General features: G+C 40.2%; 2 protein-coding genes across 2 annotated transcripts in view; both read right to left on the minus strand.

The window, feature by feature from the left end:
• HOMER3 (homer scaffold protein 3) overlaps positions 1-2,479 on the minus strand; it is a 26,022-nt gene extending 23,543 nt beyond the window's left edge. The window contains exon 1 of the mRNA XM_026865046.1: positions 2,358-2,479. Coding sequence (XP_026720847.1) covers positions 2,358-2,422 — 65 coding nt within the window. The 5' untranslated portion in view covers positions 2,423-2,479. The remainder of the gene's footprint in view (positions 1-2,357) is intronic.
• Positions 2,480-2,840: 361 nt separating this feature from the next.
• SUGP2 (SURP and G-patch domain containing 2) overlaps positions 2,841-13,940 on the minus strand; it is a 29,233-nt gene continuing 18,133 nt past the window's right edge. The window contains exons 10-18 of the transcript XR_003400031.1: positions 11,961-12,262; positions 11,406-11,551; positions 10,761-11,082; positions 10,518-10,612; positions 10,258-10,368; positions 5,964-9,911; positions 5,749-5,801; positions 3,816-4,084; positions 2,841-2,988 (exon numbers count right to left, since the gene is read on the minus strand). The gene's annotated coding sequence lies outside the window, so the exon portion shown is untranslated. The remainder of the gene's footprint in view (positions 2,989-3,815; positions 4,085-5,748; positions 5,802-5,963; positions 9,912-10,257; positions 10,369-10,517; positions 10,613-10,760; positions 11,083-11,405; positions 11,552-11,960; positions 12,263-13,940) is intronic.

The raw sequence follows: 13,940 nt of genomic DNA on the forward strand, positions 1-13,940 counted from the left end.
GGGCGCTGCCCGCCCATGAAAACAACAACAAAATTGCGTTCTTTCATCTTAGTCTAGACGGCTGCTATCGGAAATAGGGCGCGCTTTGTTGTTCTGTCTTTTATGAAGTCGTTTTATACACAAGTGGAAAATTAACGTCAGTCGTGAATACAGTTTGATGAAATGAGAAAATACCCTGGGAAGAAGGGAGGCTGAAAAGGCTTGGGGAAGCGGAGTGGATTATTAGCATCAGCCACTCCCAGCGTGCCGCTGTGGTCAGAGCTAAGGCAGCCCTCAGCCCTGACAACCAGGCACGGAGAGGAACCGGGCCCAGGAGCGGGCCCTCTGCTCCCCGGGGAACCCTCTGCCCGCCCCCTCAGGGTGCTGAACAACTGCAGAGGGCTCGCAGGAGAGCCCTGAGAGAGAACAAAATACACTCTGCGTCGAAAGGATAAAAGCGCTTCATCTGCTCATCAAAGAAAGGACACGGCCTGACTTGATCATAACCATAACTTCTTGGTGGAAAGAAATTTTCTGCATGAGTGCTTTTCTCTTTAGCCAGAACAAGGGTGACAAACTCCACGGGCTGGAAGCAGACGCTGAACGGGTCAGTCTAGGAATAAGATGTATTTTTAATCATGAGGGTAGAGAAGCAGCAGTAGCCTGGCCTCATGAAGGTGACAGAAGTCAAGACCAGGAAGGGACCTTCCCTCGTCTGCTCCTTTTCAGGGTTAGATCCAACAGGTTGCAAATGGCAGCGGCTCCGGGTGCTGCTCGTGTTCTGCTCCGTAGCCAAAGCCCAGTGTGCATCTGCCCCGGCGTGAGCCCACACATGAACAGCACCTATTCTAACGTGTTTGTGAAAAACATCAGAATTGACCCGTATCAGCTGTCCTGGGCAGGGTGCAGTTACTCTGGGCTTCAAGTCAGTAACTCTGAAGCTGCAGACAAGCTTTACACCGTTTGTAGAACAGATAATAACAGTGCGAGTGTCTCGTACAAACATGCCTAGTAAAGAACCTAAAGCTTGGCTTTGGCAGGAAACTATCCCCACATTTCCTCCCAGACACCCCTACCAGTGCACTCAAACCCTGACCGAACACCAACACTCCTCACTCGATTCCCACAAATGCCTCAGTTTTGCCTTAAACTATGCCACTACCCTAACACGAAGCTTCCCATGGGCAGACTCAGTGGTGCTGAGTTATGTCACCGCTGGGTGATCCCAGTCTCCTTTACATTTCTTAACTTATCAGGACAATTTAATAGGAAATCTTCCCAAGAGAGATTTTGTTAATCCCAGACAGTTCTGCACATTAATTTCTCCATGGGTTAATAACTTCAGAACTTGCAGCAAAATAGTAAGCTCCATACTTGTAATTTTACACTAAAAGGTGGAAGTAGCATTCATAATTTATCAATATTCATATCAGAGTTCAATACTAGCAGCATAAACACTAGCAATAACACCACTTCCCATACTCCACTTTCAGGTTTTACCTCCACCCTATTTTATAACATATTTCAAAGGGAAGTTTAGTGAGATGGGTGTAATTCCTTGTCTCCAGTGTCCCCACTACTATTGCCCCTGTGTTTGGGGTTATGGTTTGCTGCCCATAAGTTTAAACGTGACATCAAGACATGTTTGGAGCACACTGAGGTAATGCTCTGCTTGAAACAATGGCAGCAGCTGCCAGCACAAAAGATTTTTGGCACCAAGAGAGCTGGAGCGAGGTTAGAGGCGACGGGGAAGGTTTGTGTTTCCACAGCATATTGGGGTACGCTCACAAGAGCCATTGCAGGGCGCAAGCTGGAGCAGCACTGGGTGGCTGTCCTGAGCTGGCAGCTGAACAAGCAGCTCAAGGGCTGCCTCTGCTCCGTGGCAGCGTGGAGCACCAGCGCTCCCCTCGCCCCATATTCGCTGTCCTTCCGCCGTGCAGCGTGGCAACCAATGACAAAAGGACTAAAACTGCTCCGAAGACACTACTGAAAGTAGGGCACAGTATCTTTCATATCGACCTGTTAACTGTAACTTATCTACGACTTCTCTTAGAAGCTAATTATTTTACATGTTTAAATTAGGGTAATTAGATCAGCAGGAATTGAACTAAAACCAAATGCTGGTAGCCTTGTGAGGATTTTCTGAAATGGGGTTTTATATTCATCTGCACTTCCTTCCACTATGGGAAGAGGGTAAGCGTCCCCAAAGAAAATCATGGAAATTTTGATATCCCTTCCTATGTTATTAGTTACACGCCCCTGTCCAGCCTGCATCATTAATTTTGATATAACCCTTTGCATACAGGGAGTAGGACTACAGGGAAAGGAACCCTGCGGGGAAGCAGACTCCCTTTCAAACTGCGAGACAAGACACACACCTCAGGTCTTGTTTCTGCATTGCGCTGACACAATCACTGACACACAGCCAGGTGGGTCTTGGCATAACAGTTTGCCAGCAGCTATCCAGTCTTCTAAATTTCAGACGTCCATTTTATATAGTTTTCTTGTTCACACTTCGTGCCTCTGGCTTCCCCTCGCTAGAAAGGCTGGTGTTGTTCCCACCTTGACGTCTTCCCACGGGAGTGCAGACATCGCTGTGTTGATAAATAGCAGTGGAACAGAGACAGTAACACGTGAATTTGCTTCTTGCAAGTGGCCTCAACCTTCCTTCTGTGTTTTTTGCACATAATACACAAGAACCTGTTGTTATGAAGCACAACAGAAGAATAATTTGATCTATGGAGAAAGCAAGCATTCAAAAAAAAAAAGAATGTGACTTTGCTCCAGTGTAAAGAAACTTAACATATTTATGTTTTAAGGGAGAAAAAACACCAAATAGCTACTTATCTGTTTTTTCTTCCCATCCAGGTATCTCGGCTGTACACATCATCTTCGTTTCCAAGCATTCCTGTTTAACTGGAAAGCAGGGGTCTTGCTACAACTGGTAAAGACTTCCACATAGGAGGATCCATTTCCAAGCAGGTTTCTTCTTCCATAGCTATGTAAAAACTGGGAAAAAAATGAGCTGTCCATGGCTAGAAGAGCATCAACCTTGTACTTTATGCATGTCTGGCAAGAGACAGGGTGAGGCAGCATAGCCTTTTGTTAAGGGATTTTCGTGATCAGGAACCCATGTTCTTTTTTAAACAAGAAAATAGAAGAGAACATTTATTTGAAAAAAGTGTCTCCGAAAAAATGCTTAACTTTCAGTGGCCTTTAACAAAAGGAGCTACAATGTCTGAATTTTGACCACACCTCAGCAACAAAGTCAGAACAACAATGCAGTACATAAAATGACATTTTTGGACAGAGGCAGATGTATCATAAAGGTCACTAAAAACACGTTAGAAAAATAAATGCATGGAAAGTGTTTTGAAAGCCTAAATAAAGGGAAAGGAGAGGAAAATAGAGAAAGATAATATACAGGAAGATGACTCAGGAACTTCTAACAAAGCACCAGATCTGACACCAATACTCGCTATGGTCAGTGACAAGTAATTTAACCTCACATGTAAAATGAGGATAGTAGCAACCTCCTGGGGCACTGGGAGACTTAATTAGTTGCTATTCGTAGATTAAACAGAAAGTCTGAAGGTGAAAGCACTAAACACGAAGTATTATTAGCTTCTGAAGTATTAATTTCTGTAATTGGGCAACCCCAGCATGACAAAAAAGTGGATCAGTGTCAATTTTTGAAAGAAATTTATTCTTATGGATCTATCATGTCAAAAAGGTTTCCAAACAAGGAATTGTGCTTTTAAAAGCAGTAACTGGTAACACATCTATTTAATACACAATACAGCTTGTCATCTTCAATTCAGAGCTCTGACTCTTACCCAAATTTACATTCCACATTCCTGAACAGGAAACGTTATGTCATCTCAGTGAAGAGCGTTGTGAGCTGCAGGCTGCCGGAGCTCTCTGTGCTCCTTAGGAGAAGCTCACGGGCCCAGATTTGTTAACACCAGCTTTGTCCGTCTGCGTGGCTGAACTCTTCCCCACGCTGCCTGACCCCTCCATAGCTGGTGCTGGACTTCCCAAGCCAGCTGCACTGGTGGGTTTTGAGCTGGTTTCTCTGCTCTTCCAAGGCAGAGATAAATGGCCCCTGTAGAAGTTCCAAACCAACAACAACAACAACAAAAAAAAGAAAAGAAAAGAAAAGAAAAGAAAAGAAAAGAAAAGAAAAGAAAAGAAAAGAAAAGAAAAGAAAAGAAAAGAAAAGAAAAGAAAAGAAAAGAAAAGAAAAGAAAAGAAAAGAAAAGAAAAGAAGAGCAAATCCAGCTACCAGGAGTTTTAAAACAAGCTTCTCTATCCGGCTGTCCACAGATCCCTGTTTTGCTGCCTCATTTGGTAAAGAAGGTGGTAATGAAGGCTGAAAACACGCAGCTCCTGCTTCATTATTTGCTGTGGCAATAACATTTGCTCCCTCTCTTTTCTCGGGCATAAAGGGCATAGCGGGCCACAGTGGTAAGGAATTCCTTCCCTTTGGATTTCTCTACCAAGAGACAATCATAGAATCCAGTTGCATCGATTGTCATGTTAAATATTGCTATTTCTCCATCATAGAGTTGATATTTAGAGTCCTCAGCCTGAAGTCTGCTCCCATTAAACTTCCACACTATGCTCGCCAGATTCAACAGAGGAGCACATTTCAAATAAACATTGTTTCCAAGAGTGGAGAGACAGTTTCTCACACTCTTCTCTGAAATTATGAAGATTTTTTTTTTTTAGAGTAAGACCACTGGGAATTTAGTTTAATGTGTATGACCAAATACATATTCAAATACATATAAAATTTAATTCACCAGTCTTGACAATGGGTAATAAAGAGGTAAGGGATCAAGACAAAGAAATCCCATCACTGACATCTCTGACTATCAGTGACATCTTGCTGGCCTTATTCCCACTGGTGTGTAACACAATGAAAATGGGACTAGAAGTTTAAAGCTTCCAGATTTTAATCTGATTTGGCCTCACCTGTACAGGTCATGCATAAACAAATTCACCTTTGTGTGCCTCAACCTCTATACTGGTTAATGACATCTCTTCACAGAGATGCTCTGATGTCTACAAAATGCTTCCATCAGCAATGTGAAAGTTCTGTCCCGCTGATTGCCTGATTAACATTTGTCGTGCAGTCTAAAATATACAAGAGTAATGACAACTCTGCCTTTAAAGAGACGTAAGTGGAGGTAAGAGATACATCTGGTGTCATGAAGAAAGCAGTGTATCTTGCAACTCACTATGAAGTCACTGCATAATACCAGATCACACACCTGCAGTTCTGCATTAAAAGTAATTCATATCCAACTCCCACTAAAAATAATAAAAGTAACTTTAAATGGCTGGTAACAAATAGCCTTCTTTTTAAGTGTACTCTTGCGTAGTATGTCATGTATCTGCAGAACAGCATCCTGAAGTAGTGACAGATTTAATGGGACAGCTGATGTGTTGATGTGTCGTGTGATTTCTGCAAAGTGGGTGTGGGAGGGACACCAATAACTTCCAACAGGTCACATTTATGTCTCTCCTGAGAGTCAGAGATTCAGTCTGAACTGAGGTATTCTGACATTTTGATTGAGAGGGTTAAGAGCATTAGGCAGTACCAGCTCAGTGTGGTTTGCTTTAGTGTTAGTTCAAAAGTAATAATCAACATTATTTTAACTCTGTGGGATACTATCATGCAAGAATTCCAGTGCACACAAACTGAACAAGCATTTTGGTCCCATGAAGTTAAAATATTCTTTTGTAAAACAAACATTCGCATACCTACACTAAGGCAGCTGGAAGCATCCCCATATTTCACACTTTGAATTAAATTCCTGAAAAAAAAAGAAACCAACCCAACTAAGAAAAAAAACCTTCCCAAAACCAAACAGATGAAAACACAGACAAGAAGTGTTCCAGCTTGTACCATTCAATTTCTAGGAATCATCCTGGTTCTGAGTTACAGCCATTACAAGTGCCTGATAAAGCAATCTCACCTCAGGCGTGCAGCTGAAACAGGAGCTTTTCACTTACTGAAGTCTGAGCGGTTTGATTTGCCAGCAGAAGACATTCCTCAGCAGGCTGGGACCAGGTGCAGCAGGGATGCTGTGCCAAGATGCAATCTGAGCAGTCCTTGGACCGGTGGCACACGGACACTGGGACCTGCACCACTCAAGACAGGGACCTGATGTAGAGCATTCCCTGGGAGTGCAGGAGGGAGTTCTTTTACAACAGCCAGTGAGATTTTTAAGCTGCTATTTTCTAATAGGGATTGTAAGATTTTTCTGGTATTTATTAAAATATCAGTAAACTAAAAATCTCTTAAGAATAAATGGTGATATGAATGAGAAAACCCCCAGCTTTCCATAGCAATGACAGAGTTCCTCCCCTAATTTTTTAATGAAGTCTTGTTTCAGTTATATTTCGACAAACACAAATTCTTCTACAGAAAAAAAAAAAGATGTTTCGTGCATCCATTATTAACAAATACACGATAGAAGCAGAATTATGAGACATTTACGGGTTCTATAAAAGCCAGAAGGACAACACAGAAGAGCAAGGCCCGAGGCAAGCTATTTCAGCAGTCGCTTTCCATATGCAGCGACAGAAGTTCTACCTTTTCAGAAGAGAGCCGGAGAGACTGTTCAGGCTCCGGAGACAGAAACAGCTGTAGCTCCTCCACAATGAACATTTCCCCATCACAACTGAAAGCTTTATGCAAATATCCATCATCTACATAAAATGAAATGTATTCTAAAGATAAGCTTGTTTAAACATAGCATAACATTTTAGCCTGATAATTCATGTTGAATTTAGATAGAGATTCAGAAGACATTCCCAGGCATAGGGAATTTTTTTTAAATTCTTCAAAGCAATTCTTATTTTTTCTTTCAATAAGAGAGAAGCAATGTTTTTTTCAGGGGACAAAAAAAGACCTCAAACAACCCCTGAATTTGCAAATATTATTATGTCAAGTCTCCTTTGATATGGAAAGTTTCTAAAGAGAGTCTTTTAATGTCCAACAAGCCAAACACATTTAATCTAACTGGGATGAAAATATTAAACTAGCAAAACAGCTTCTGAATGCAAAACTTCAAACAGGGCTGATGAAACTTCCACTTTTTTGAAGGCTCAGAAGAAAAATCTGAAACAAAATACATTAAAATGTCTACTATTTTTTCCTAAAATAAAAACACTTACCTGTTCCTAGAAACATAACACTGTATGTTTATCTAGGCCAGTCACTCTGTCTACTACAATCCTGTATAGTTGGAACCTCTGTATAGTTGGTAACAGCACTGGTCTGTTACCAACTGGATTTACAGAATTATCCATTAGAGGGTGATCTCTAACAAACTGCAAAACTTTGTCAGGCAAGTCAAAAGAAGCATTATATCCAACACTCTGGGCAAGATTATCAGTGCACTAGAAACAAAACATAAAGAACATGATTACAAGTGCTTTTACATTTCACCAAAAAGGTGTATTTCCTTCTAAACATTCGGTTATTTCTACTTATTGCCAAAAGATAAAAATAATTATTCTCCTCACACTATATGAACTAGATAATAATCCCACATTGCTTGTGGAGCAGAACTGTAAGCAAGGTAGCTTTTCTAGGAACCTTTGTAGGATGGAATGAGAGAGCGGGTATCTCTTTGCTGACTGTAAACACTGCATTTATATTGGTAAAACATGAGCTCATGATTTGCTAGCAAAAATGATAATCCAGAGGCTGTTGTTTAATGAGAAAAAGAAAATTCATATTTACAGCACCAGGATGTGGAACTGGCACTTCTCCCCTATATACCATTAACAGGGGAATGTTCTACAGTTACTGGTCCTTTGTAGCTTCCTTTGGAGAAGACTTCCTGAATATTTTTCATACTATATGCACAAACAGCTGATAGGTCTAATCTTCCCCTTAGAAAAAAAAAAAAAAACCAATTTTATTGGCTTTTATATAGAAATAAATACTGTAAAATAACCCAGTCTCCACAGTGCACACTGCTGTATCTTTTTCAGGATTAGTGAAAAGATACGTAACACGAAAAATAGTTCTGTGTTGCAGTTTTCATGATTCACTAAGAAAAGAATAAAACATTCATAAAAGATGGTGGGTTTGGTTTTGTTTGTTTTTTTTTTTTAATCAAGTAACCGCCCTCAAATAAACTTAAACAACTTCGAGAATGGAGACCTTTTGACAACCTTTCCTGTGAACAGAGAGATGAGCCCCAGTATTATGGTAATCAATGTTTTGACAGGATTCTCCTCCCTTTGGCTCCACACTTCTGACACAGACCATTAATTCTTCTTCTAATCCCTTTAACTCATCTTACTGAAAAACACAATACTTTTCCTCTTTGCCTCCAATTACAATGCTTTTCAAAATGATGACTGAAAACTGAAGTAGACGTTTAGGAGTGTCTGGATCAGACACTGATGTGATTTCAATTCTACCAGTGAATACCAAGACTAAATCTCTTTGCCACACCCAAAGGAATAAACGTTCTACAAATTCCTGGTTTAGGACACACAAAACCCAACCTGCCATAACCAGAAAGAAAGCTTGCATTAGCTCCAGTGGGCATAAACTGACAGGTAAATAGGTGGCAGCAGGTTAAGCTGCACAGTGCTGACTGTGCTGCATTCCCACAATTCTGATGCTTTTATAAAACATGAGAATTACCTACTCACAGCTACTTTGTCATCAGTATTTTTTGACATGTAAAGTTTTGATCCACTTTGTCTTGTTTTTCTTCATTAGTCAGAGCATTAGGAAAAAGCAAGTTAATGCTAAAACTTGTACTTGTTTGGAGTCTGCTTTCATTTTCACAGAACATTACATAGGACGAGCAGGCCATGACAGATATTTCTTTTGGAACAGGAGAATAATTCTGCACCTTGAAATGTCAGCTATTTCCTTTAGTGCTATAAAGACCAGAAGAATCCAGGGCTTTGTGTATGTAATTATGTAATTTTATATGTAATTAGTTTTAATTGCCCCACTATCCGACTAGAGAAAACCTAACTCTAAAAACTTGGCTTAAGAGAAGCTTTTGGTTAGTCTTTAATTGAAGGCTCTGGCCCAGGAACCAAAAACATTTTGTTTCAGATGATAATGTTTGCTCAGTTGGATCAAGCTGTAAGAAAAACAAACGTGGTCCATTAAAACATGCAGCGTAAGTAGCTGGTAGCTTCTTGTTCAGAGTTAAAGCCAAAAGGCTGTACTTAGACTGTTCATACTGAAGTGAGAATCCTTACTCAGTGCATTACAAAGTTTAGTCATATGTAGCCCTCTATCTCACCATTGTTGGGAAAAAATTCCATAAAATTTCCTTCTCCTTAGTAAAAAGATGTCCTGGACAATATCGAAATGGAAGTTTAATTCTGGAATGGAAAAGGAAAGGCGGGATTTTAAAAATGATATCCATCTTCTCTGCAATATGCGTTTTCCACCAAGATCACCCTAAATGAAGAAATAACATCAACGCTGTAGAATGCATAAAGAAATAGATGTAATTTTCACCTAATAGCATTGATTTGGGGAAAAACATAGTTGGGTTTTCAATACAAATCTCAGTGCAAAGGCAAAGAAAAAAAGGTTTAAATCTCAAATGCAACCTCAACAGCTGATTCTGTTCCAGCAGGAAAAAGAGGAAGGTAGTCCAGAAATAAAATGCCTGTGACAATTCTGTTTGGTTAGCCAGCATAGATACCCTTGTTAATCACTCGACTAGGAAACTTCATCTGAAATACACTAAACAAAATCTTTATGCTACAGATACTAACTCTGCAGATACGGGCAATTCTGGACACCAGAAGCTTGTCATAGAATTCAAATTCAACAGCTGTTTCAGTGAAGAACACATACATTTTATCATTATGTCCATTTGGATTAGATTCACTTTCATGCACTATTTCCATGTTGACAAAGCTTGGTTCTGAAACACATAAATACACAAAACACTTAAAGTTTATTCCAAGAAAAACATAAATGGCAGAAATTTTAAAATTTAAGTCTAACTGAACTTTTTTTGTGGATTAGTAGACAAGGAAAGGGCTGGAAAGTATTTATGAATCTATCAAATATTAAGAGAAGGAACTCTTGTGGCTCATCTCATCACAGTATTCCATAGTCATGAATTTCTTTTAAATTCTGCCTTTAGTTCAAAAGCTCACACTACAAAACCAACACATAACATACTACTCATACTGCTACATTCTAGAGAGAATTTATACACTAAATTAAAGTTCAAGAGACCGAAATATATAAAAAAACCTTCTTACCATTTAGCTATGATGTTTTAAACTCTGTTCTTACAGGGTTTCTCATGCTGTGGAGTATTATGGGTTCTGTTCCCAAGAAATTATTTGAAGTAGCTGAATAAAATTCCCCACCTGTAAGAAGAAACAAAGAACTATATTTATTTTTAAAATGCAAAGACATAAGGAAAAAACTGGGGTTGAATGAAGAAACAGAATTAGGATTATGGTATCCAATAATTTAGTTTAGATTAAGAAAATAATTACAAGTTGCATGTCAGTACCTACAAAAACAGATGTGTGCTTTTGAGCTGGTTCAAATGGACACTTTGCTCTCTTCAGCTTTTCCTTGCAAGCTTATGTTTGCCTCATGGATAACCTATGGCAACAATCATTTAAATACCGTGAAAAAAATATTTGCTAAGTAATTTTCTGGTCTTTCATACTCTTATAAAAAAATTAGGGAAGCTTCTAATTTTCAACAGGAATATTTTAAGACAGGTCTGTATGTATTCAAACATAATTACCATATGATCACAAGTTGGGTAATAAGTGTTGGTTCCACAAACATACAAGTTAAAGTAATTTATCTTACAGAGGCAGAGAATGTAGTTCTGGCATTTTATCTGAAAATAAAAATAAAATTTACAAAGTGTAGTGGATTGCATCTGAAAATTTCCTTAGCAACAAGGGATAAAAACCCACAGATTTAAATGAACTTGATTTTACTTCATTTATTAAAAAGAAGCTTGATACTGTAGCCCTTTTCATTATAGTTAGTAACTTAGGGAAACAGATGTTCCTACCTTGTCCTTTCCTCTACCAATACTGTGTAGCAAACCAGTATTCCTAAAAGCCAAAAATACTTGTAAGGGGGTATGGTGCAATTTCCCCCCCCCCAAAAATTATGTGTGAAAAAAAACCCTAACTTATCCTAACTTTGAACCAACTGTGGTAAATAAGTATTCTCTATGTATCTCTGTAACATACAAGGAATAAAAAATAACCTGAAGAATTGCTTTGCTTAAAAAAAAATAAAATAAAATTCTGTGATAAAGTTTCAAGCCTTGAAACAGTACATTTAAAATCAGAACATTATGTTCAAATTAAGAAAACCACAAGCAAAGTATTTTTTAAAAGAAGGTATGGGGGAAAAAAAGTCCTTAATTTACCCTGGCTATTTCTCTAGAAATATTACTCAAGTCAAGAGCAAATACCGCATCTCTGCCTCCAACAAATAAGGTATTGGTTTCTTCATTCATAATGAGAGTGGAAACGTTGGATAATCCTTCTTTCATAAAAGTGTTTATACTTCCAGCTGCAACACATAGAAGATAAGTTATTTTAAACTTACTTAACACTAGAATCACAGCGTTAGGTAATAAAAATTCCAGATTGAAAACAAATTGTAACAGAACAAAGGTAAAAGCTCATACACATTTCCAGATCATTTTTTAAATAACATGAAAGTATTTGAATAAATGCAAGGCTATTCTTTTCCCAATTTATTACAGGAAAATAAACAACACTATTATTATTACTTATAAGCCAGAACCTCCAGCTACAGCAATTATTGTCGAGGCGTTCCTCGCTGTCATTTGGATGAGTGCATCTGCAACACTTGAGGTGAAACAGTCCATAGCAATCTTTCTACGCCTAATAAAAAAATAAACTCCCCGCATTCTGCTGCGGTTTTCTACTTGTGAAATTACTATTTTTTCACTTACTTTGGTATTTTACTGTTTTTCTGGAAATGCAGTTCACAGCAGATGATTTTGTTTCTCGTATTAATTGCAAAACAAGATAAAGGAGAACAGCAGTGCTACCCATTTTCAGAGCTTCAACTAGAAATAAGTTCTTCCCAGTTTTTATTCCTTGTCATTAAATAATTACAGGCAGGAATTTCTTGATGGTTCTTGAAAATGTCCCGTGGAAGCCCTCCAAAGTAAGTATCTGTAGTCTTCAAATATTTTCTGAAACTTGTCAAAACCTCTTACATTTTCCATTCAGATAACTACTTCCAGATGCCCTAAAATTAAAAGCAGTTTAAATTCACTGTAGGATTTGGCTACCTGCCTTTTTATAAGAGATGGACAGCCATGCCGTTTTACAAGATTTTCCAGCTATTACTGTATTTATACTAATCAGAAGTAGACTCTACTCTGATGGCAATTCCAAGCTATTATACCAGCAAACCGAGTTTTGCACCAAGTCTGTGATTCTCATTTGCAGGCTGCGATGTTTCAGGTTTTCTGCATGGTATCTAAGCATTATTTCACAAACGTTAAGAACAAGTGGGAACATTTTGCAGCAGTCAGCTATTTTAGGGATTTAAGGAAAATCATAGCTAAACCTGCTTTACTTACAGTCATTCACCAGTTTTTATATATGTTATAGAAAAATAATATATATACATATCAAATCAACGATATGTTATGAAAAAAATGTATATTTTATTAAGTTAATTAGAATCAGGTACTTTTATACCTGGCACTTTGGCAGTCCATCTAAATGAATATGCCCTCCAGCCAATGGTAGGAAATTGAGCAAAACGAAAGCCAGGTAGTTGTCATCAGCAATTAGAGAAAGCACAAAGCCAGATTCCAAATCTGCTTTAATAAAGAAGGGAATCTCTGCCTATTCTGCACTTTCATCTGTAAGCAAGTGCCAACAGCTAAGGAAATAATTTGCATTAGCATAATCCAAGTAAAATACTGTTTGGGTTAGAATACTTTTAAATTAGTAAATCTGGTTGGAAACCTCAGATAACTATTAAATAACTCCTGTTAGCCCCGGTATTGTAACCCAGGGTGTGAGTCTGCCTAGACAGACGTTACCCATGTGCCAAGACACCTCCTTGGCCAACAGCACCTATCTCCTCGGATGTATGGTATTTGCAAGCAGTTTTTTTCCACTTTTTGCACTTTTTCCCAGCTTTGTTCACAGCACCTGGGATGGCTGATCCTAGCAATTACAGCCACCAGGAGTTTGCAGCTGTCCTGCCCCATCACATCTTTGTTTCAGCAGATAAATCTTAATTCTGTCCCTGGATTCCCACAGCACGTTTTGCTTTAACCCCTTCCCTGACGGGCACTTGTGGGCCGCACACGTGGTGCGGCGGAGCAGAGGCGGCCCAGCGCTGAGGGGCAGGAGGGAGGTGACGGCTCGTGTCCCCAGGCTCCCTAAACTACACCCGAACGCAGGCTCGGTGCACTGAGCCTCCTCACCCCTCAGGGGACCCCCCCGCAGGCCCCCAGCATCCAATCCCGCTGTGCCCGAGGCCGGCCACCAGCCCCCCTGCCCTTGGCCCACGCACCCCAAAATGGCGGCACCGCCACAGGCCCCTTCCCCTCAGCAGCGACCGTTGGCGCCTCCGCCCGCGGCCACGTGACACCGCCCACGTGACACCACCCACCCCGGCCACGTGGCGCTGCTTGCTGGGGCACGAGGACCCGGCAGCTCTGCCCCGGGGCGAACCCGGCACCGGGTGATGGCGGGGACCGGGCCTCGGAGTCTGGTGGGATCCAGCCTGCCCGGGCTCGGGGCTGCGCTGAGACCGAGGGGACAGTGACGCAAAACCACTGCAGCAGAGCCCGGCTCACCCGCTGCCTGGCCTAACGCCCGGCTTCTCGCTGGATGAACGGGTGGAAGGTACTGCTGCCCCTCAGTGGAAACCCAAGGATTTTATGTCAAATTACACCCCCGAA

The sequence above is a fragment of the Athene cunicularia genome (assembly GCF_003259725.1).
Source record: "Athene cunicularia isolate RWA chromosome 28 unlocalized genomic scaffold, athCun1 chr28_part1, whole genome shotgun sequence".
Taxonomy (NCBI): Eukaryota; Metazoa; Chordata; class Aves; order Strigiformes; family Strigidae; genus Athene; species Athene cunicularia.